Raw genomic sequence first — 23,308 nt, 5'->3', positions numbered from 1 at the left:
CATTTCCTGGTGGTAGGCTCGGCTGGAGCCTGGAAACAAGGAGCAGCCTGGAGACTTGGGGGTCTTCTCTGCCTGTGAGCCGCCGCTCCCACCAGCCCAAGGGTTAAGACCAGAAAGGAGGACGATTTCGGAGTCAAAGGACTGACCACTGTGGTTAGCCCCTTGGAGAACCTTCAGTTTCTTCCGTTGCTCCCCTCCTTTCGGATACGCATCCCAAAATGGCTTGCCAGCTTTCGTTCCTGTAACTGGAGCGTGGGGGAACCCCTCAGCCCTTCCTGAGCCCAGCCCGCCGCAAGGCTTGAAGGCACACTTCGGGAAGACCAGGTGAGTGTGGTTCACGGTGGCAATGTCTGGAGTCCCTCCCCGCACCCCTTCCTCCGGGCGCCACGGCGTAGACCTTGACTCCGGGGAGGCCAGAGTCGCTAGGGTCCCCAAGCCTCAGCGCTGGGCAAGCAAGGGCTGCGGGTCGCAGCCCCCTCCTGGGCGGGCCTTCGCGTCCCGCCCCCGGCCACCACTCGACACCCTCCTTGCCTGACGTCAGGGGGTTGGGGGCGGAGAGCAGCGGCAGCAGCGGAGAAAGAACCGGCGCCCGGCGCGGTAGAGCACGGACCCCGAGCTCAGGGGCACCAAGAGCGGTGCTGGGACCGAGGGGCGGTGGCGCGGGACAGCCTAAGCGTGCTGGCGGGCGCACGCGGGCTGGAACGGCGCGGGGGTAGGGGAGGACCGTGGCCGGAGCCGAACGCGAGGGCGGCGCCCAGGGATTCGTGCTGCACGGAAGAGGTGAGTGAGGCCAGAGCTCTGGGGCCCCAGAGCTGCTGCTTTGTCCCCTTGACTCGGGTAGGGACCGGCGCGCACGCAAGGGGACAGCGTCTGGGGGTGCAGGGCAGGGCGGCAGCGCAGACAGCTGTCCGATCCGGGTCCCTACCGAGTACTCCGCGGGCTGCCCAGCGGACGATCAGCAGTAAGGCAAGCTGTGTCTGCAGCTCCAGTGGCCAGATCGGCGGGCGCCTTAGGGTGCGGAGCTAGGGGCAGTGGGAGACCCTCGGGCTGTCCTGCGCGCGGTCCGGATTTTTGCCAGATTCGCGAGCTGCTCCGGTTCCCCCACCTCGACGGAAAGTTTGGGGCGGGCTTGGACCATGGCCGATGTTGTGGGATCGGATTTCCCTAGCGCGCCCCCCCCCCCCCGCCCTCCCGTTCTGCTAGGGAGGCGGGCTGGCATTGAGAACCAGCCCCCTCATCCGAGCTTAGCCGCACGGTCCCGCGCTGGAGCGCAGCGATCCACGATCTGCTGCTCCCGGTGTGCAAGTGTGGCGCAAATCCTGGTTCTGCACCCCTCCATCCCCCTGGCTGTCCTCGTCCCTTGCCTTGGAAAGAGCTGGGGGTTGGGTCATGGTACGCGGGCGGATTCTCGGAGCACGCCACCGGGTTCTGACCCCAGCGTAGGGTAATTGGTAGAGGGGAAGCTGAGGGTGTGTCAGGGGGGACTGCCCGTGGGCAAGCAGCCCCAGCCCCCCACCCCCACCCCGCCTTCCCGCGCAGGGGTTCTGGGCCGACAGGGGGCGTCCTCAAGCCTGGTTTTGCCACGCTCCCAGCGCCACTGCTTTGTTTGCATTCAAATCCCCGGAGCTGGGGGATGGGAGAGCCCACAGTAGGGAGACCTGGACGGGGTCTTGGCTTGAAACCTTTGTTTTGGGGTGAAATTCCCAGATTTTGCATCTCTGTTCCCGGTCCCGAGCGTCTGGATTAGTGAAAATCAGTCCCGTTGGCCTAGTGCCTAGGCCAGGGTCCCCGGGGTGCAATCCCCGAGTTAAGAACGTTCGTCAGAGCCGGGAGGCGGGGAGTGGCGAGGGGGGGGGACATATAGCCTTCGAGGGCCATTCGTGGGCATCCCCAGTGCTCCAGGAGAAACCCCCTTTGGCCTCCCAAACCCATTTCACTTCCTTCCACGATCCCGCTCCCGCCGCGGTGAGGAGATCCCCATACGCCCTGAGCCGACTCGTTGCCTCGTTGCCCCGCCGCCTCTCTGATGGAGGGTCACTGTCTCGTAGAAGGCTGTTGGAAGAACAGGACTGGCCCTGGTCATTTCCACGCCCATCCCACCCACTTCCTGCCTCCCTCTTGGGCAACAAAGGGGCCTCGGGAAGCTGGGCCCTTTTGGTTCCCGGCCCCACTCCTACTCCAGCCCTGCTGATGTGGAACCGGGTTTGGGCTCTGCCCGGCTATTGTCTGCGCTGGGGGAGGGGACAGGCTGGGGCCGGGAACTCTGCACGCAGCCGGCTGCACCAAGTCCCCCCCACTGGGGGTCTGTGCCCAACCGCCTGCTTGCCTCAGCCGAATAAGGGGTATACGTCCCCGAATTAGGTCTTGGGCCTGGACGGAGTCCAGGTAGCAGGTCTTCTTTCTTAAGATTATTCCAAAACCTTTTAGACCTGAAGGAGGAAAAGGAGGGGAGCCCCTTTTTATTTTTTCTACACAACTCCCTGTTGAGGGAGTAGGGATGGCCTGGAGGCCATAGAAGGCTTTTTGATGACTGCCCACGCCTAGTGCTTGCTGACTCAGCTCCTCCCTGCTCCTCTGGAAGAGACCCCCAGGGCCCTTGGGGGCAGAGGCCAGTTGTAGAAACTAGGTCTGTTCCAAAAAAGGGAGCAGGGGAAGCTCCAGGAGCTCCAGGGGAGTTGTGTTCAAATGTGCGCCCGTACTGCTTGTCTCTTGGTGCGGGCCCCCTTCCGGTCTGTGATGCTGACCACTTTCTTTTCCTTCAGCAGGGCTGCTGGACTGAAGTTTAGAGCCCGGGTGTTTGCCATGGCCCCGCACTGGGCTGTCTGGCTGCTGGCAGCAGGGCTGTGGGGCCTGGGCATTGGGGCTGAGGTGTGGTGGAACCTTGTGCCCCGGAAGACAGTATCTTCTGGGGGTGAGTGCTTGAAGCATGGGAGGCAGGGCCAGAGGGAGGCAGGAATGGACTGCTGAGGAAGAAGGGGATGCTTGCTTGAAGGAAGGAGCAGCTGCTGAGAAAATTATCCCCCCAAGCATGCATACTTTATACTGATAAGTGTGATTGTGGCTTTCTAAGAAATGCGAGTGGCCCCAGGGACCCAGAACTGGTAGTGCAGGTCAGAACCTGGGATTTGCCCCCATCTGATGCTGGGATAACTCTTTGGGATCTCTTACCACCACCTCCACCCCCAACCTCAACCTAGACTTGGCCGTCCAGGTGTGCAAGGGAGGTAGTTTCGGGGTCACCCTCCCTGTCCCTCATTTGAATTGTCACTATTGCTTGGAAGCCTAGAGAGAGAGAAACCTGAACCCCAAGTTCTAGGGCAAGTGTAAGCCTAACCCCATCTCCAGTCCTCCTAGCTGACTGTCCCCAGAAGCCCCTTAATTCATCTAATGGTCCTCCCTTGTGGGGCCCCAACACTGGAGCCGCCTGGTGGTTCTAGGTGGGTGTGTGTATATAAGTGCTTGTGCTTGATGGGGGAGGAGGCAGAGCCTAGCAGACAGCGCTCCTTTGCACACACACCTGTATGGAGAGGTGATGTCAGGTGTTTGTATCATCTATGGGCTCTTGGGACCTGGGATGAGCTCACCTCCCACAGGCTTCACTCAGCTGCTAATGAAGCCCCTCCCATGCCAACCCAGCTCTGGCTGGTCATTGCCTCCAAAGACTGGGGCTGGCTTAAGTGCGGACCCTGTGGGCAGGAGGGCAGGGGGGCAGAGCTGTGGGCCTCTGACAGATTTCCATGACTAGATGTGCGACCATGCGCTACATGTGCCGGACGGCAGCTCAGCTTCTCAGGCTACTACGCCAACTCTGGTCTCTGAGTCTCTGGGCCCCTTGCCCTCCCAATCCTAACTTCTTCCCCCTTCCCCACATGCCACCTTGCCAGCCCCATACCCATCTGTGCTTGCATCTCCGGAAGCCTGGACGGGCGCCTGCTGGCGTAACTGGCTTCTTAGACAAGGAATGCTCACAACTGTTCTGTGCCTTCTGTCCCCCTGGCTCTGCCGCCAGGGTCTGCTGGACCCTGATGTGGTCAGCAAGTAGCAGAGCAAAGGAGGAAATGGCAACTGAGGAGGCCAGGGTGGGGGAAGTGCCCGACTCTGTGCCTGAGGTACCGCTGACCCTGAGTGAGAGCCATCACATCAGTCAGATGGCTTCCTCTGGCCGGAAGCTTTGGCCGAGATATCCTTCCTTCCCCTTTACCAGCCCAGATTGCCTCCTCCCAGACTGTGAAGAGGGGCTTCGGAAGCCTGGGTAGGGTGGAGCTATTGAGTCAAAGTCTATTCAGAAAAAGTCCTTTATGGCCAGTAGGGGTTTGGCTGTGGTCTGTGTGTGTGGTGCTAGCTTTTGTGGAGAGCAGTGATGATGAGGCCCAGGGGATCTTTGGACAAAGGAAGATTGATGTAGGGGACTCCTGGAACCCCGGGGAGGCACCACTCACCCCTTGCTCATTCCAACCTTGTTCTTGTCCCTGTTTCTACAGAGTTGGCCACAGTAGTGAGGCGGTTCTCCCAGACGGGCATCCAGGACTTCCTGACCTTGACCCTGAGAGAGCACTCTGGGCTTTTATATGTGGGGGCTCGAGAGGCGCTGTTTGCCTTCAGCGTAGAGGCTCTGGAGCTGCAAGGCGTGGTGAGAGGTGGGGCAGCGGGAGGCACACAGGACTGGGGGTGTGTGGCCTGGGCAGGCTGTCTCACAGCCCAGAGGTCTCTCTTGGTATCAGGATTAGCACTTGCTCTCCCCTTCTGGGTTCCTCCAGGTGGGATAGGTTTGGGGCTTGTGTCAGAATGGGGACCAGGTGTCACCCATGGCATAGCTCAAGCTGTGTTTGGAGCACACACTTCACGTGTTCCCATGACATTGCTGATGTGTCCTTTCCGGTCCTTAGATCTCCTGGGAGGCCCCGGCTGAGAAGAAGATTGAGTGTACCCAGAAAGGGAAGAGCAACCAGGTGGGCGCTCAGGGCACTGCCCCTGCCAGGCCTTTTTGGGATGCTCTCCATCCTGGGCCCTGGTGAGCCTGTATCCCTGCCTCTCTGTTCTCACTAACTTGTATACCTTTCTCTCTGAAGACCGAATGCTTCAACTTCATCCGCTTTCTTCAGCCATACAATGCCTCCCACCTGTACGTCTGTGGTACCTATGCCTTCCAGCCCAAGTGCACCTACATCGTGAGTATTACCCCCCTCTTTGGGTGTGCTCCATACCCACCTGTCCCTGACTTCTGTGACTTCCTTCCTTGGACTCTCAGGTCATGATTTTTCAGGCCGTGCAGGCCCCTGTATTAATGCCTGTCTTCCATATCTTCTTGCCCCTAGGACATGCTCACTTTCACCCTGGAGCGTGGAGAATTTGAGGACGGGAAGGGGAAATGTCCCTATGACCCAGCTAAGGGCCACACTGGACTCCTTGTGGGTGAGTGGCTGCCTCCAGTACGGACAGGGTGAATCTTCGGGGACTTGGTCGGTTACATTCTGGAGGCTTGTCTCCAGAGTACATCTGAACCTTATTTTTCTAGCTTGGTTGACCCGCCATTTGTCTCCTGTCCATAGATGGTGAGCTGTTCTCTGCCACGCTCAACAACTTCCTGGGTACCGAGCCTGTTATCCTGCGGAACATGGGGCCCCACCACTCTATCAAGACCGAGTACCTGGCGTTCTGGCTAAATGGTGCGTCATGGAGTGGGACCCGGGAAGCCGAGAGTGGAAGGGCTTTGAAAGGCCCTGGCACCCTGCCACTGACCCTCCTTGCTTTGCCCCAGAACCCCACTTCGTAGGCTCTGCCTATGTCCCTGAGAGTGTGGGGAGCTTCACGGGGGACGATGACAAGGTCTACTTCTTCTTCAGCGAGCGGGCCGTGGAGTACGATTGCTACGCCGAGCAGGTGGTGGCTCGCGTGGCTCGCGTCTGTAAGGTACCGAGTTCTGCAGCGGTGGGTGGCGGGAGCCCTGAGGGCTGGGCTGGGCAGGGGCTGACTGGCCTTGTCTCCTTGCCACCTGCCAGGGCGACATGGGGGGCGCACGGACCCTGCAGAAGAAGTGGACAACATTCCTGAAAGCACAGCTGGTGTGCTCGGCCCCAGAGTGGAAGGTCTACTTCAACCAGCTCCGGGCAGTGCACACCCTGCTGGGGACCTCTTGGCACAACACCACCTTCTTTGGGGTGTTTCAGGCACGGTGGTAAGTGGCTCTGGGGTGGCTGGGGGTAGGGAGAAGCAGGTGGCCGTCAGGTTGGGGATGGTATGTGGGTGTGAGGCTTGCACAGGCCTCTGGAGGAAGTCTAGCAGGTCAATGCTTGGTAGCCAAGATCATTCTGGCCTGCTCTTTTTAAAGCTCTGTGGGGGTGCGGGAAGCAGAAACTGCCTCAGGTGACACCTCAGAGCCACCTTATGGCCATGACTACTCTATACTGAGCCCTGCCTTTATAGTGCTTCCTCTGATGCCAGGGTACGGTGTGGGCAAGTCGGTACCAGACCTGACTTTTGAGGTCCTTCCTTTGCTGTAACAGGGGTGATATGGACCTGTCAGCAGTCTGTGAGTACCAGCTGGAACAGATCCAACAGGTGTTCGAGGGCCCCTACAAAGAGTACAGCGAGCAGGCCCAGAAGTGGGCCCGCTATACTGACCCAGTACCCAGCCCTCGGCCCGGCTCGGTGAGTCTTCGGCATGGGGCTGTGCACCCACTATCAGCTCCAGGACCCATTCCTTCACCCAGCTGATGGCTCTCCTGCCCATCTCCCTCCCCTGGCACAGTGCATCAACAATTGGCACCGCCACAATGGCTACACCAGTTCTCTGGAGCTGCCTGACAACATCCTCAACTTCATCAAGAAGCACCCGCTGATGGAGGAGCAGGTGAGGCCTCGGTTGGGCCGCCCCCTGCTTGTGAAGAAGAACACTAACTTCACACACATGGTGGCCGACAGGGTCACAGGATTGGATGGCGCCACCTATACAGTGCTATTCATTGGTACAGGTAGGCACTTTTCCAGGTGGACCCAAGACTCCTGGGGACGCCCGAGGGCCTCCTCATTTACACTCTCTCCCCATCACCTCTGCAGGAGACGGCTGGCTGCTGAAGGCTGTGAGCCTGGGGCCCTGGGTCCACATGATAGAGGAGCTGCAGGTGTTTGACCAGGAGCCAGTGGAGAGTCTGGTGCTGTCCCGGAGCAAGGTACCAGGATGGGCCACGCGGGCTGCACTGCTCAGTGCCGTACCATCTAGCCAACACTCAGGCTTTTGGCCTTCCCTAGTTGGGTGCATGTGATTGGCCAGCTCAGAACCCCTCACTTAGCTTTTGCGAGTTTCAGGATGTAAGAGCACTTATGGGCTACACTGGAACCTGCCCTCCAAGGGTCCTTACATAGAACCAGCTCCTATGGGCTCCCTCATCCCCAGCATCTAGCCTTGGCCAATTCCCTCATGTTCTCATGTTTTCTTCAGGCCCTTCCGTATTGTGATTGACCAGACCTCCCAGGCTCTAAAGTGTGTTTGGTACCCATGTAACAGGGACATTAGTTTTCTTCCAGTCCCCAGTGGGTCTTGAGCTAGGCCCTCAATCTCCTGGATCATTTCCTTGAAGCATTTGCTTTTTTTTTTTTTCAAACCTTTATGCAAAACTGGCATATTCCCAGCACCCTCTGGACTTTGATTTGTTTGCCTTTTACCAGCTATTGTGACTCGAAGTTGCTCCCCTGATCACTGAATAATGAAATGGCAGCGAGGAAAGTGTGGGGCTGAGTAAATACACAGATTGGCAGTCACCATTCGAGCAGAGGGAAACGCCTTAGATGGGCCCCGTTATTGTGCCGGCTCCTACGGCTGGAGGAAAGCGTTTTCTAAGCTGTGTGTGAGCAAGTGTGCGTGTGTGTGAGCAAGTGTGCATAAGCCTTGGCCTCCCAGGTCTGCTGTTCTTGACTAATAAGGTCATGTCTATAACGTGATTAGGATTGTGCTGGCTCAAGCGTGTTCCTCCGGCCTGGATTTTTCCTTCTGCCTTCTTCCTTTGGTACCTAGCGCACTCCTGCTCCCTGCACAGATCCCAGCTCTCTCCGTGCCTGTGCCTCTCAAAGGCTCACCTTTTGTCTGATTTTTTTGCAGAGGGTGCTTTTCGCTGGCTCCCGCTCTCAGCTGGTCCAGCTGCCCCTGAATGACTGCACAAAGTACCGCTTCTGTGCAGACTGTGTCCTTGCCCGGGATCCCTACTGTGCCTGGAATGTCAACACCAGCCGGTGCGTGGCCACCACCGTTGGTCACCCAGGGTGAGTCGGGCAATCTGTGAGGAGTGCCAGGGCCAGGAGGGGAGGCCAAAGTGGTTGGGGTAGGACTGCCAACATTCTCTCCCTTCCCTACCAGGTCCCTTCTGGTCCAACATGTGACAAACTTGGACACCTCAAAGATGTGTAACCAGTATGGCATTAAGAAAGGTGAGCTGTTTTTCTTTTGTTCCTTCATTTTGGGGATTCCCCCCCACCACCACATCTCAGCCAGAGTTGGTTAATCTCCTCCTGCTGTTGGCTCTGGGTTTCCTGTGTTAACACTCTGTTCTCTCTCCTTTTTGCCTCTGCAGTCAGACCTGCGTCCAAGAACATCACCGTAGTGGCGGGCACAGACCTGGTTCTGCCCTGCCACCTCTCGTCAAATTTGGCCCATGCCCGCTGGACCTTCAGAGGCCGGGACCTGCCTGCCGAACAACCTGGCTCCTTCCTTTATGACACAGGACTCCAGGCGCTGGTAGTGATGGCTGCCCAAGCCCGCCATGCTGGGCTCTATCACTGCTATTCGGAGGAGCAGGGGACAAGACTGCCTGCCGAAAGCTACCTTGTTGCTGTTGTGGCTGGCCCATCAGTGACCCTGGAGGCCCGGGCTCCCTTGGAAAACCTGGGGCTTGTCTGGCTAGCTGTGGTGGCTCTGGGGGCTGTGTGCCTGGTGTTGCTGCTGTTGGTTTTATCACTTCGTCGGCGACTTCGAGAAGAGCTAGAAAAAGGTGCCAAGGCAGCGGAGAGGACATTGGTGTACCCTTTAGAGCTGCCCAAGGAACCAGCCAGTCCCCCCTTCCGCCCTGGCCCTGAAACAGATGAGAAACTTTGGGATCCCGTTGGCTACTACTATTCAGATGGCTCTCTCAAGATTGTGCCTGGTCACGCCCGGTGCCAGCCCGGGGGTGGGCCCCCTTCTCCACCTCCTGGCATACCTGGCCAGCCCCTGCCTTCTCCGACTCGGCTTCACCTCGGGGGAGGTCGGAACTCAAACGCCAATGGTTATGTGCGCTTACAGCTGGGAGGGGAGGACCGAGGAGGACTTGGGCATCCACTGCCTGAGCTCGCGGATGAGCTGAGACGGAAACTACAGCAGCGCCAGCCACTGCCTGACTCCAACCCGGAGGAGTCCTCAGTATGAGGGGAGCCCCCCCACCTCACGGCGGGGGTCTCATGGGAGGTGCGCTCTTACTTTTGCACAGGCACCAGCTACCTCAGGGACATGGCCAGGGCACTTGCTCTGCCTGGGACAGACACTGCCCAGCATTTGCCCGGCCATGAGGACCTGCTCAGCGTGGGCACTGCCACTTGGTGTGGCTCACCAGGGCATCAGCCTCACAGGAGGCCACACCCTCCTCTGTGAATTTCAGACATTGTGGGACCCCAGCAGCCAAAACTTTGCAAGGCAGAAGTTTCAAGATATGGGTGTTTGTGCATATATGTGTTGGTGTGTGTGTGTGTATGGAGGGGTGTGTGATGTGTGTGTGTGTATGTATGTGTATGTGTGTGTGTCTAGGTATGTCTCTGTTAAGTCTTCCCTTGGCCTGGGGTCCTCCTGGTGAGTCTTTGGAGCTATGAAGGGGAAGGGGGTCATACCACTTTGCCTCTCCTACCCCCACCTGTCCCGAGCTTGGGACAGTAATGTACAGATGGGGATGGGATGGACAGGGTGCTGTACCCCTCTGGGGGGGAGTACAGGACTCAGGGGTGGGCCTAGTCCTGCTCCTAGGGCTGTGAATGTTTTCAGGGCGGGTGGGGGAGGGAGATGGAGCCTCCTATTTCAGGGGGAAGGGTGGGCAGGGCCTCCCACTTGGCCTCTGGGTTCAGTGGTATTTTATACTTGCGCTCTTCCGACAGGGCTGGGAAAGGCTTGGGGGGAGGGGAGGGAGAAAGTAGGCATGCTGTGGATACTGGCATAGCCTCTCCCAGCTCTAGGAAGAGGGCTCCTAACAGTGTAACTTATTGTGTCCCCACATATTTATTTGTTGTAAATATTTGAGTATTTTTATATTGACAAATAAAATGGAGGAAATGAAACTTAACTCTGGTGCTCAGATACTTTGACTAAAACCTATCTATTGAGCCCAAAGGGAACCATCCTTTGGGCTGGGCCCATCATAGTCTTAATGCCTGTCTGTGCCCCCTCTCTGGAGGGGCCAGCTGAGACTCAAGTGTTTTCCCACACTGGTGCCTATGGGACTGGGAACCAGACCAGGGCTACATCCTCTTGGGAGCCAGACTTGGCCTGGTGCCACAGGGAAAAGTCAGCACTGGGGGGAAGAGTAGGAGAAGGGGTTTGTCTTCCCAGAACTCCAGGGAGGGTGAGCAGGGGGTGAGGGGTCTGAGGGAGGGGACCTCCTAAAAACTTGTCAAGGTTGTGCAGGCAGCGTTTTTATGAAGATGGAGCCTAGGACTAGCTCAGTGGAAGGAGGAACTACTCGGAGCTTTCTGTCCCATCTATGTAGGGAAAGATAGTCTACTGCCACCCAGAAAGTTCCAAGCCCTGATTCTTATGAGGCAGTATAGGCCCAGATGTTACTGAGAAAAACAACAGGCCCAGCCTGGATTCATTTTTGAGTGCCCTTGATGGGAGTTGCCCGGCAATCGAGTTTCAAAAAGGAAAATAGGAAAAAAAAAGAAAAGAAGAAAAGAAATGACGTCTTAAGATCTTTGGTGCAGAATTAGATGCTATTGTTAACTGCAATTTGGACACGACTGGTTTAGATAAATCTAACCCGTGCATAGGAACAGAGACCACGGTAGTGAGCACCACCCCCTCGGGTGTTCCCCCACCCTCTTACACTTGACTGCAGCTTGAGCAGACTGCGTCCTGGTTTCCCTGAGTGTGGGTCAGAAGGCTGGATCATATTTGAGTGTGCTCCCTTAGCTCAGACGTTAGCCCAGCGAATGCTGGCAGTCAGTGCCCATTGAGGGGGCGGGGGGTTAAGCGCAAAGGAGGGCCTGGTCCTTGCCCTTAGACCACCTGCTTCCCACTGGATTGTTAAGGAACGAGGTCAGGGTGTTAGTGACTTTCTGGCAGTCGCTGCATTGCCCATGGACGGCCTGTTGGTCGGGAGATGCCGGGAAGATGGGATGAGGGACTGTGGGCGGCGTCCAGAGTCCTTGTGCCCTGAGGAGCCTGCGAGGCCTCGGTTCTGGCGAATGCGACGTAAACACTGCCTGGCGGGCTAAGCTGCCTGGTCTCCACACCCTACAAGGCGCGGTTGCATGAACTGTCCCGCCTCCTCCGGGGTGCGCAGCAGCAGAACCCTGCGCCTCTGAGCCTCCTTCTGCTTAGTTAGCCTCGGGCGCCCTCCCGTGGTAGCAGAGCAGCAAGAGCCAACCCATCCAGTCCCGCCTCGCTACTGTCATTGGTTGCTAACCTAAGTCTAAGCGTCGGATTGGTCGGTTCGGGTGAGAGGGCGGGACGCGGAGGTCAACTACGGACTCCAAGTGGTCATCTTGGAATGGAGGGGTGGGCACTTGGTAGGGGAGTCCGGATGCGAATCCGGTAGCCAGGATGGCGGCGCCGCAACCGTGCACGGACGGCTCCTGTTGTTCGCACCCCGGTGCGGTGCCCGGGGTACAGCAGACGCTGGAGGAGATGGACTTTGAGAGGGGTGAGAAGGGTGAGGCGGCCGCGTGGCTGGCGGCAGGCAGTTCCCAGTCCCAGCCCCGGGAACGTGAACCAAAGGAGGCCGCGAACCGAGTTTGGAGCTTCCGGGCCTGGTGCAGGAAGGCTGGCCGCAGAGCTTGGCAGGAAGCCCTTCGGCCGCATCGATTCGAGTGCGGACGGGTAAACTGAGGCATTGGTTTCCGAACTGGGTCTGGAGACCAACCTAGCTAGGACACAGTTTGCTCAGGGGACAGAGGAGCCAGGGACAGAATCTGCAGCTGGTTGATTGTGTCCGCCTGGGAGGTCAGGGGAGCTGCTCTCCAGTGTGAGTGTACATGTTGTAGCTATTACAGTGACTTCATCTTAACGTGAAAGGTGACTGCATCTTAACGTGCGAAGCGCAAGGATGTGACTGTTTTGTCTCAGCTTATACAGAGATCTTGCTGCCAGCAATGGTCCCTGTTCTCCGTGCCAGGAACCACTGTGTTATGAACTATGTTATCCCTGGGCACAGGTAGCTTGTGCAACTATAGCAAGGTAGGGTGGATGCTACTGACCTATGTGCAGTCACACCCGACCGTTGCCATACTTCTTAACCTGCACCTTTTATCTCAGCTACTGCCATCTTTGGGCTAGGGATACACACACACACACACACACACACACACACACACACAGACATATATGTCATAGGACTTCTCACTTCCTCTCACGCCCTCTTGCAGTGTGTTCTCTCCACTGGAAAATAACAAATGAGATTATTACATTTACTTTTTTAATTTAAAGATTATTTATGTGCATTTACCAGAATTATGGCTGTGTATAACTTGTGCCTGGTGCCCATGGAGGCCAGAAGAGGGCGTCAGATTCCCTGGAGATGCACTTACAGATGGTTGTGAACTGGGTGCTGGGAACCACCCCAGGTGCTCTGCAGAGCTGCCTGCTTTGTGGAACTCTTTCTCCAGCCCCCCCCCCCCCGCCCCCACCCCTTGCTTTTAGTTCCTCAAACCGAGTTTTGTCTTGTGAGAGAACAATGCTGTATTTCTGTACCCTCCCTATAGCTCCCATCCTTTGCAGTGGTGCCCCTTTGGGTGTCTCAAATATGCAAGACCTTTGGCTGATTAACACCATTCATTTTGCTTGCTAGCCAGCCTTCCTGCAAATTTCAGCCTGAGAGCCCTCAGTCTATGACACCTCTTCAAAGAAACCTTCCTTATGGCTTTTCGAGTCCTTACCTAGGGACAGTTATGCCCAGTAAAGATCTAGAGACATTTTTGTGTGCCATAGCTATCCTGACGTGCACAAGCCAGCTCCCCACAAGAGATGATGACCTGGCTCAACATGTCAGCCCTGTCTGTTGAGAAAGAAACCTTGTCCTGTTCAAAGCAGGGCCCTTCCCTTCCAGGCTATTCTGTTACAGTAGCAATTTGCTCTCATTATAGAAGTTTGGACAGACTCAGAGACTGAGGCAGGAGGGCTACAAGTTCAAAGCCAGACAGAGCAGGGATACATAGTGAGACACTTGATCCCAAAAACTAAAAGTGAAAAAGAAATAGTTTGTGTATCACCTGCTCTTACTTTGTTTGCTTATTCTTTTATTAATTTCCCATATGTGATACAGATGCTCACCTAGTGTGCGAATGTTTTCTGTAAATCATGTTATTTTAGTTTTTAATTCGTTTTTTTTAATTTTTAGTTTAGTTATTGGGTGTGTGTGTATTTTGTTTTGTCTGTCCACCTCCCCATCCCCACCTCTCTCACTCCTACCCCCCAGAAAGGGTCTCACTATGTAGAGCTGACTGGCCTGGAACTCATTATGTAAACCAGGCTTGGCTTGAACTCAGAGATTCACCCCCCTCTGCTTCCTTAGCGTTGGGATTAAAGATGTGCGCCACCACTATCCAGCCCTAGCAATTACTCCTAACTGCCAAGCCATCTCTCTGATCACTGGTTTAGGTATATATATTTATTTAATGTGTGCGAATGTTTTGCCCATGTGAATGCATGCATCATGTATGGGCCTCGTCAGAAGAGGGGATTGGATCCCCTGAAACGGGAGTTACAGGTGGTTGTGAGCTAACCTTATGGGTGCTAGAAATCAAACCCAGTCCTCTAGAAGAGCAACAAGTGCTGAGCACACACACACACACACACACACACACACACACACACACACAGGTGAGGCTCAAAGCAATGGCAAATCCTTCCTCTGGTCCATGTGCAGATGTTGACAGTATGTGCAGAAAATGTCTACCATTTCTCCCTCTGGATATTCATGGCCTGAAGTCTGTCCCTCTGCAGAGATTGCTCTACTAATGTTAGCTGAACCTGTCTCCTTGTTCAGCTGTGTAGAATAACCCCGCCTTTTCGTTGGACACAGTAACCTGGTTAGCTGTTCAGTTGTATGTAATAAACACGCTGAGCTTCTGGGTTGTGCAGTTCTCCGCCAGCCCTAGTCCTAGCTTCTGTGTATGCAGTGTCTGGGCTCCCTTGCGATGCCAGTAAGGTCAGATTCCTGGAGCCCTGCAAGGACATGGCACTGGCTACATCCAGCATATCTGTCTGTGACTGCTTTTAGAAGTATGCCGGTACATGGTCTTTTCCAAGTTTCTTTACCTCTTTTCCCCATCATTTTATGCTGCATTGTGATCGGATTCCAAGCCACTAATTCTCTCATTGCATTGGTGTGTAGTATTGGTCAAACTATTCGTGGTTATCTTATTTCAGTAATTTTACTTGTTTTTAAATTTAGGGTGTGTGGGGCATCTGGGTATGAGTGTCAGAGGACACTGGCTAGAGTCAGCTCTCTCCTTCTACCATTTAGGTATAGGGGGGTCAAACTCGGGTAGTCAAGCTTGATGGCAGGTACTTGACCTGCTGAGCCACCTCACCGTTCCCTGATCAGCTTCTTGCTTGTTTGTTTAACACAGGATTGCTCTGTGTAGCCCTAGCTGTCCTGGAATGGAACCAGCTCTGTAAACCAGGCTGGCCTTGAACTCACAGAGATCCGCCTGCCCCTGCCTCCCCGGGTGCTGGGATCAGAGGTGTGTGCCTTCACCACCCAGCCTGAAGAAATTCTTTAAAAAAACAAAGAAAAATCCCATCATGCAGCCCTGCTGAGTGCTTTGATTGGCTTTCTGCAGGAATCTGGTCGGCAGCCCTGAATGGAGACCTGGGCCGAGTGAAATATTTCATCCAGAAGGCCACAGATCCTAGCCAGCCTGACTCTGCCGGCTACACCGCACTGGTGAGCTACGGGACAGATTTGACTCTAGCTGCCTGCTCTCTTTCCCTTTACTTCCAGCAAAGCCCTGTAGTGTTTGTTCTGTTGGTTCTTGTTATTATTGTGCGTATGTGTGTGTGTGTGTGTGCATGTGCAAGCCTGGTGTGTGGGGTATGTATGTATGTGTATGTGTGAATGTGCAAGCCCGCGGTGTGTGGTGTGTGTGTGTGTGTGTGTGTGCATGTTCATATGCAAGCCTGCGAGCGGGCACGAGCGTGTCACAGGGCATGTGTGGAGGTCAGAGGACAACTTTTGGGAGTTGTTCCATTCCTTGCGCTGAGTTCTGGGGATAGAACTTAGGTCACCAGACTTGGTAGTAAGTACTTTTAGCCAATGAGTCATCTCACTGGCTCTTGGGTTTTTTGTTTTTGTAAGGGCTCACTCTGGCCCAGGCTGTCCTTGAAGTCATTCCTGTCTCTACCCCCTTCCCTAGCCCCCCCCCCAGTACTGAGGTTACAGGCATGCTACCTCACCTCGCTTTAAAGTTTGTTGTTTTGTCCTTTGAAATAGGCTCACATAACCCAGATTAGCCTCAAACTTGTTGTGTGTGGGATGACCCCGATCCTCCTGCTTCTTCCTGCTGGGATTACAGACATGGCTTGTGCCACCATGATGCTAAGCACTCTCCCACCTACACTGTATCCTTAGCCACCCTCCCCTTTTTATTTTGGCAGCATCGTGAGCAGCTGGGTATTTTAATTAGTGGAAGAGCACAATGTCCCTAAGCCGATTCCAGGTCCACCCCTTGCTGGACAGCCAGTGCCTTTACCATCCCAGTGCCCCTGTCACCCGCCAGGACTTTGCTATCTGACTTCAGTCTCTGCTCCCTGCAGCACTATGCTAGTCGCAATGGGCACTATGCTGTTTGCCAATTTCTGCTGGAAAGTGGAGCAAAGTGTGATGCCCAGACCCACGGGGGTGCCACAGCCTTGCACCGGGCCAGCTACTGTGGGCACACGGAAATTGCACGACTGCTGCTTTCCCATGGGTCCAACCCTCGGCTGGTTGATGATGATGGCATGACCAGCTTGCATAAGGTATGTCCCTGTCTCTGGCATACCTTCCTTTCCTTAATCTTATTCATGTATTAGTTAACTTTTCTCGTTACTTTTCTGTGACAAAATTAATTCATTCATTCTCTCTCTCTCTCTCTCTCTCTCCTCTCTCTCTCTTTCTTTTTTGAGACAGGGTCTCTCTATGTAGTCCTGACTATACTAGAACTTACTATGTAGACCAGGCTGGCCTTGAACTCACAGACATCCACAGGCCTCTGCCTTCCAGCTGCTGGGATTAAAGGCAGTGTGCCACCACGCCCATGTTAAGGTAGGGATACAGTCCATCCTGGCAACTATACAACAGCAGTAGGAGGCTAGGAGCGCGAGGCAGCTGGCCACGTGATGTCTATATTTGCGTGGGGGAGCATGGCAGGGTGGGCATGGTGCAATCAGAGGACAACTTTCAGAAGTCAGTTCTCTCTTTCCACACAACTGATACTGACAGGTTTGGTGGCAAGTGACTTCCTCTACCTTCTGAGCCATCTTGCACCCACACTGCATCTATAGTCAGGAAACAGAACAAGGGTTCACTCTGGCCCTGGCTGTCCTTGAAGTCAAACTTGCTGTGTGTGAGATGACCCTGATCCTCCCGCCTCTTCCTGCTGGGATAACAGCAGGTCCTGAAATGAGTGCAGGTGCTCAACCATGAGCTGGAACTGGCGCTCATGAGCTTAAAGGTCTCTAGAAATGCCCTCACACCTCCTAGGAGATTCTAAGTTCCACCCAGTTGACGACCAAGATTAACCATCACAGTGCTCATTGCAGAAAACGGAAAAACATAGCGAAGAAAAGCCACCTGGGGTCTCGGTGCTCACCTGTCAGCACCTTAGGAAAGTAAGGTGCTCATACACGTTCTCCTGTGTATGAGTCCGTTCTCTCTCCCCAGTGGCGAGTTGTAAAGGCGTTCCCATGTATCAGCTTTTTAAACCAGTACTACTTGACCTCTCTACCACCCCCTTTCTAGGTCATAGGCAGGATGATCATTTTTGGGACTCAGTACTCTAGGCTCTTCCTCCAGGCTTCTGCTTCACCAGTCGCTCCCTCGCTTGCTTGCTTGCTCGATCACTTGCTTGTCTTCTTTCTTTCTCTCTCTCTCTCTCTCTCTCTTTCTTTCTTTCTCTTTCTTTCATGCTGGGGATTGCTGGGCAAGTCCTTACCACTGAACTATCTGTCTGACTCACATATGCCTCTTAGAGATGTGATTTAAGCATATGTTCATAGATAGACTTCTTCCTTGGCCCAACTCTGATTTTCCACCAGTGCTGTGGGTTTGAAAGAGTTCCCATCAAACCCTACCTTCCATGGCTTGCTTTTTCCAAGTCCAAGGAGCTATCCTACAGAGCCACGTGGGTTTAACTCCTGCTGGCCTCAGTACTGTCCTCAGCTCTCAGGCACTGCTGTCTTTCCCATCCTCTTGCGCTCACTGTCGCTGTGTCACAAACTGTCTTCCAGATGGAAGTCTCTCCACTCCCCCCCTCCCCGCCCTCCTCTCTTGAACCAGGTTCTCCCCTCCTACCTCTTTCCCTCCCGCTCTCCCCTCCCACCAGAGTTTTACCGTGTGGCATTGGCTAACCTGGAGCTGTAGCCGGTCAGGCTCTTCTCAAACTGTGGCAAGCAATCCTCCTGCCCTTGTCTTTAGAGAACGGATCCTAAGCCTGCCCCAACCCACACAGCTTTTTCCCTCCCGGTTGTCATAGGCCGTATTTCTACCTTTCTTTCTGGAAAGTTCTGTAGAACCTTCCAGGTCCCCAGACATTCTCAGCTGTTCGTGCCCTGCCCTGGCTTCCTGGCTCCTGGCACGTTGGTCAGTTTTGTTAGCTTGACATGAACGAGACTCACTTGGGAAAAGGCTGTCAGCTGAGGAAATGCCTGCATAAGACCGAGGTGTGGGCAAGTCTGTGGTGCATCTTCTTGATTGATGATTGAAGCAACTGGGCTCACCTCACTGAGGGGCTCACCTAACTGGGGCCAGGCCATCCCTAGGCAGGTTGTCCTGGGTAGTATAAGAAAGCAGGCCAGGGGCTGGAGAGATAACTCAGTAGTTAAGGACACTGGATGCTCTTACAGAGGACCCAGGTTCAATTCCCAGTACCCACAGGGTGGCCCAAACCATCTATAACTCTAGTTCCAGTGAATCTGACTCTCTAGCTGCAAGCAAAATACACACACACACACACACACACACACATAAAAAGAAAAGAAATCTTTATAAAAGCCACGCATGGAAGTGCATGCATTTAAATCAAGCACTTGGGAAGCAGAAGCAGGTGGGTCTCTGAGTTTGAGGCCAGCCTGGTCTATAGAGTGAGTTCCAGGATAGTCAGGGTTACACAAAGAAACCTTGCTTCAAAGAAGGAGAGGGAGGAGAGGGAGGAGAGGGAGGCGGAGCAGAAGAAACAAGCAGGCTGAGCAAGCCATGAGGAGGGAGTCAGTAAGCAACACCCCTCCATGGCTTCTGCTTCAGTGCCTGCCTCCAGGTCCCTGCCCCAACTTCCCTTCCTGATGAGCAACAACCAGCACCGGAATAAAGCCTTTCCTCCCCAAGTCACATTTGGTCATGGAGTTTTATCGTAGCACTAGAAACCTTATTAAGACACCTGTTCAGCTCGAGATTGTCTTTGAGGTCTGGCTCACCAGAGGCAGCGGCGGGGGCTGGCTTCTGTGGAGCGGGCAGCCGTTGGACACATCACAGGTGCAGAGTGAACAGCTGCAGGTTGGGTTTTGTTAAATCCTTGACAGGTGTAGAAGCTCGAGCCTTTTTTTAAAAAAAATACTTCCTAATAGCGGTGCACGCCTTTCATCCCAGCACTCAGGAGGCAGGGTCTCTGAGTTTGGGGCCAGCATGGTCTACAGGGCAAGTTACAGGACAGTGCGGGCTGTTACAAAGAGAAACCCTGCCTTTAGACAAAAAAACTTAATTTACTAATTTGTGGAGAAGTGACTCAGTGGTTAAGAATGTGTACTATTCTTTTTTTTTTTTTTAATCCCAGCACTAGGGAAGCAGAGGCAGGTGGATCTCTGTGAGTTAAAGGCCAGCCTTGTCTACAAGAGCGAGTTCCAGGACAGGCTCCAAAGCTACAGGGAAATCCTGTCTCAAAAAAACTAAAACATTTTTAAAAATATATTTATTTATTATATATACAGTGTTCTGCCTGCATGCCAGAAGAGGGCACTAGATCTCAATATACATGGCTGTGAGCCACCATGTGGTTGCTAGGAATTGAACTCAGGACCTCTGGAAGAGCAGCCAGTGGGCTTAACCTCTGAGCCTCTCCAGCCCAGGAGTGTATACTGTTCTTGCTGAGGATTTAAGTTCAGTTCCCAGCTCACAACAGCCTGTAACTCCAGCTAGGAAATCCGCTGCCCTCTTTTGACTTCACAGGCATCTGTACACATCTACATATACCCCCTCCACATACACATAATTTAAAACACGATTTCTTTGTGTACATGTGTCTGTGAGTGTACGCACACATCCGCGTGCAGAGGCACGTGCCTGTGCCTGTACAGGGACCAGAAGTCAGCACTGGGTGTTCTGCTCAGTCAGCCCCTGCCTTTTCCTTTGAGATAGGCGTCTCTTCCTGAACACGGGGCTCAAGTTTTCTCAGCTAGGCTGGAAGCCAGCAAGCCCCAGAGAGCCTCTTGTCTGCACTCACTTCAGTGCTGGGGTTATGGGCAAGTGTGGGGCAGCTAAATAAAGACCAGAATGATTACTGGGCAAAGGATACATATATAAAAAAATTCAGGCTAAGCTGGGGGGCAGGGGTGAGGTGGGTGGAAAAGCACCCCAGGAGGCCAGGGCCGGAGAATTCGTGAGTTTGAGGCTAGCTTGAGCAACACAGTGAGACACTGTCTCAAAAAGCCACAAAAAAAAAAAAAAAGGAAGAGAAGAAAAAGAAAGATCAGGCATGATGGCTCAGACCTTTAATTCCAGCATTCAGGAGGCACAGGCAGGCAGATAGCAGTAAATACATATAGCTGATATACATAGTGAACATAGTGAACACAGTGAAACGATCTTAAAAAAAAAAAAGACATAAACAGGAACAACCTAGTAAGACCTTGTCTCAAATGTTAAACAGAGGGGCTGTGTGTGGCTCAGTGGTGGATTGCTTGCCGACATGCACAAAAGCCCAAACATGGCTGCTCAGTAGCTGTAACTCCAGCACTTGGAAGGTGGAGGACTGCCAGAAGTTCAAGGCTAGTCCGGTCCACACAGAAAGTTTCAGAGCAGCTGAACCAGAACCAGAACTAACGGTGACTAGCTGCCCAGACCACCCCAGGTGCTTGTAAATCTGTGCTTAGACATTGGAGGAGGCGCCTGTTTCCAGGACACATTCTTCAGCAGGTCCCCTGAAAGGGAAGGAAGAAAGTGCAGGGCCCAGCTCGGGAACGTGTTTTGATTCAGGCCTCTCTTTCTCTCTCCACAGGCTGCAGAGAAGGGTCACGAGGACATTTGCTCCCTCCTGTTACAGCACAGCCCAGCCCTGAAGGCTGTCCGGGATCGCAAAGCACGCCTAGCATGTGACCTGCTGCCCTGCAACAGTGGCCTGAGGGACCTGCTGGCCAGCTGAGGCTCCGCCTCCCGTCTCTGGCTGCCCTTGAAGGGTACACAGACAGCTCTCCACACCCTGCCTTGCTCAGCATCCTGCTGCCTGATGGGACCAGGGCCAGACTGCCCGGAAGAGCCCCGTCTGGCCGGTGTGGGAGCCAGTAGGAAGGCTTGGGAGGGCTGACGGCTAGGAGCCTGGACAGGTGATCATATAAATTAGTCCTTGTAGAAACAGCTATCCATTTGGATGGAAATAAAGCTTATATCTTGACATCATTCCACAGACAAAGATAAATTTCCAGATAAAGAGTCCAAAATATAAAAATGTAAAACTTTGAAGTATTAGAAGAAAATACAGTGTCTAACAGCAGCTGCTTTCTAGCCAAATGAGCTTGGTGCAGTTTTCTCTTTTTACCTGCCTGTTCCTCAGCTTCCCTGTCTGTGAGATGAAAATGACTAGAATAGGCCTACCTCAGGGTTCCTCGAGGGCTGAGGAGGTCTGTGCTCTCCGGTGAGTACGCAGGTACATGGCACTACAAGCAGCACAGGAGAGTGCTCGCTGCTGGACCTGGCCTGGCAGTGCGGGCCTGACCTGTCAGCTGCTCAGGAGGCTGAGGCCAGCCTGGGCAGCATAGACCCTGTCTCAGAAGGTAAAAAGAGGGGCTATCACTCAGTGGTGGAGCGCTCGCCTGACATGCAAAAGCCCTACCTTCTAATCCCTAACACAATGTGGAGAAACGGTGGCCAGTCCCAAAGTCTGACTGACACTGGCTTTTATTCCAGGGTTTCAGTTCTAGAAATCCGGTTCGTACAGAGTGTAGCTGTGCCAGGTGTGGCTGCACACACCTTAGTCATGGCACCCAAGGCACGAAGGTCCCTTGGAGCTCTAGGCCAGCCAGAACTACAGAAACCCTGACTCCAAAAAACCATGTAATTATAATTGCTTGTTTGGTCTGCATTGCTTACTAGTGAGACTGCACAGCTGTCCTTGACCTTCCTCTTTGAAATGGTTTTGTTCTTGCTGTGTAGTCTAGGCTAGACTTCCTTCAACTTGGAGCCATTCTCTGGCCCCAACGTCTTGAGTGTTGGGATTATGGTTATGTATCTATACCACATATATTGCCTTGTTTTTATTGATTCATAGGAACTTTGAGTATCGAGCCTTTGCTTTGGTTATATGCATATATAGAGAGAAACGTGTATGATATATGCTTTATATATGTATATTAAAATTTTCTTTTGCGCTATCACTTGCCTTAAGTTGTTGACTTCTGGTCATGGAAACTGGAGCACACACCATAGACAGCAGTTTAGCAATACCTGTTTAAGTGAGCAGAGCCAGTAGTTTTGACTTCTTTGTAGCAACATAGGAAGATTTATTCTTGATTACAGAGGTGTCTATTTACAGACTCATTTACAAACTGCATTAGGGCCCAAGGTCCTGGGTTCCCCAGCACTGACAGAACAAGAGATGCATTAAAATATAGTGTATATTTTAAAAGAGAGCGCCAAGCATGGAGGCTAACACATAATCCCAGGACTCAGAAGCTTAGGCAGAATTACAAGCTTGAGGCTAGCCTGAGCTACAGTGTGAGACTGTGTGTTTGTGAGAGAGACACAGAGAGAGAGAGAGAGACAGACAGAGAGACAGAAGGGAGAGAAAGGGAGAGCACAAGACCTGACCTACTGAGAGAAAAGACACAACTGACCTGCTCCCCGGCAGGAAGGGGTTGGGCTCGGCACATCACTTGAATGTAGAGGTGGCAGTGTGGCAAGAGGGCCACGTGGTGCCCACAGTGTGACACTTTTCAGCATGTGCCATGCAGGCACGAAGGAGAGTTGGGAAGATGTGGTTTCCCTGGGCCACAGAAGCAAGAATAATCAAATAGGTCTTTAGTTTTGTTTTCAAACATAAAGAGTAACGATTGTTTTTAACCTGGAGGTGTAATACCAGTCACCTTTGTGAGATAGAAACTAGCATTTTCCTAAAAAAAATTTTTTTTTTGTTTGCATACAGGTAGCTTCAGCCATCTCAGTACAAAGCATTTTGTTTGCTTGTCTGTTTGAGACAAGGTCTTTCTACATAATCCTGGTCTCTTGGAACTGACTCTGTAGACCAGGCTGATCTTGAACACAGAGATCCTCCTGTCTCTATCCTCCAAGTGCTGGGATTGCGGGTGTGCACACTAGACTAACAGTCATGCTCAACCATGCCCAGTTTCATCAGACGTGGGACAGTGGAGAGCAGAGTTAGTTGGACTTTCTTGTTGGCCTCCTTTCCCATGGAGTAACTGCTTCACTCCTTACAAGGGAACACAAAGACCCGGGCTTCTTTGAGAAGTTACCTTTCAGCCGGGCGGTGGTGGCACATGCCTTAAATCCCAACACTCGGGAGGCAGAGACAGGCAGATCTGTGTGAGTTTGAGACCAGCCTGGTCTACAAGAGCTAGTTCTAGGACAGGCTCCAAAGCTACAGAGAAACCCTGTCTTGAAAAACCAAAAAAAAAAAAAAAAAAAAAAAAAAAAAAAGAAAAAAAGAAAATAGAAGT

The 23,308-nt window shown here is 53.4% G+C and overlaps 2 protein-coding genes across 5 annotated transcripts; both read left to right on the top strand.

The window, feature by feature from the left end:
• The first annotated feature begins 583 nt into the window (after positions 1-583).
• Sema4c (semaphorin 4C) lies at positions 584-10,295 on the top strand. Of its 3 annotated transcripts, none has more exons than XM_048430332.3 (15): positions 584-780; positions 2,766-2,911; positions 4,482-4,630; positions 4,887-4,949; positions 5,070-5,168; positions 5,316-5,412; positions 5,550-5,666; positions 5,759-5,910; positions 6,000-6,175; positions 6,504-6,648; positions 6,749-6,971; positions 7,057-7,169; positions 8,096-8,256; positions 8,351-8,421; positions 8,565-10,295. In XM_048430332.3, exons 2-15 carry the CDS (start codon positions 2,803-2,805, stop codon positions 9,392-9,394), a joined length of 2,505 nt encoding a protein of 834 aa, XP_048286289.2. In that variant the 5' UTR covers positions 584-780; positions 2,766-2,802; the 3' UTR covers positions 9,395-10,295. The 3 variants fall into 3 exon arrangements, with proteins under 3 accessions (XP_048286289.2, XP_048286287.2, XP_085535651.2); XM_048430330.3 differs by having other exon boundaries at positions 2,763-2,911; XM_085679525.2 differs by lacking the exon at positions 584-780 and having other exon boundaries at positions 2,722-2,911.
• Positions 10,296-11,716: 1,421 nt separating this feature from the next.
• Ankrd39 (ankyrin repeat domain 39) lies at positions 11,717-22,006 on the top strand. Of its 2 annotated transcripts, none has more exons than XM_048430348.3 (4): positions 11,717-11,873; positions 15,013-15,116; positions 15,986-16,189; positions 20,638-22,006. In XM_048430348.3, the coding sequence occupies exons 1-4, from the start codon at positions 11,774-11,776 to the stop codon at positions 20,779-20,781; spliced, it is 552 nt and encodes a 183-aa protein (XP_048286305.1). In that variant the 5' UTR covers positions 11,717-11,773; the 3' UTR covers positions 20,782-22,006. The 2 variants fall into 2 exon arrangements, with proteins under 2 accessions (XP_048286305.1, XP_048286304.1); XM_048430347.3 differs by having other exon boundaries at positions 11,732-11,882.
• The last annotated feature ends 1,302 nt before the right edge of the window (positions 22,007-23,308 follow it).

This window comes from Myodes glareolus, chromosome 18 (genome assembly GCF_982192425.1).
Source record: "Myodes glareolus chromosome 18, mMyoGla1.1, whole genome shotgun sequence".
Taxonomy (NCBI): domain Eukaryota; kingdom Metazoa; phylum Chordata; class Mammalia; order Rodentia; family Cricetidae; genus Myodes; species Myodes glareolus.
This window is presented reverse-complemented; position numbering and strand designations above follow the sequence as displayed.

Excerpts from the sequence above, each read along its gene's own strand:
- Ankrd39 (XM_048430347.3), top strand. The coding sequence starts at position 11,774 with ATGGCGGCGCCGCAACCGTGCACGGACGGCTCCTGTTGTTCGCACCCC. Across the intron at positions 11,883-15,012 it reads CTTTGAGAGGGGTGAGAAGG|GAATCTGGTCGGCAGCCCTG; the intron begins GTGAGGCGGCCG and ends GGCTTTCTGCAG. Across the intron at positions 15,117-15,985 it reads CTGCCGGCTACACCGCACTG|CACTATGCTAGTCGCAATGG; the intron begins GTGAGCTACGGG and ends TGCTCCCTGCAG.
- Sema4c (XM_085679525.2), top strand. The coding sequence starts at position 2,737 with ATGCTGACCACTTTCTTTTCCTTCAGCAGGGCTGCTGGACTGAAGTTT. Across the intron at positions 5,169-5,315 it reads AGCCCAAGTGCACCTACATC|GACATGCTCACTTTCACCCT; the intron begins GTGAGTATTACC and ends TCTTGCCCCTAG. Across the intron at positions 5,911-5,999 it reads GCGTGGCTCGCGTCTGTAAG|GGCGACATGGGGGGCGCACG; the intron begins GTACCGAGTTCT and ends GCCACCTGCCAG.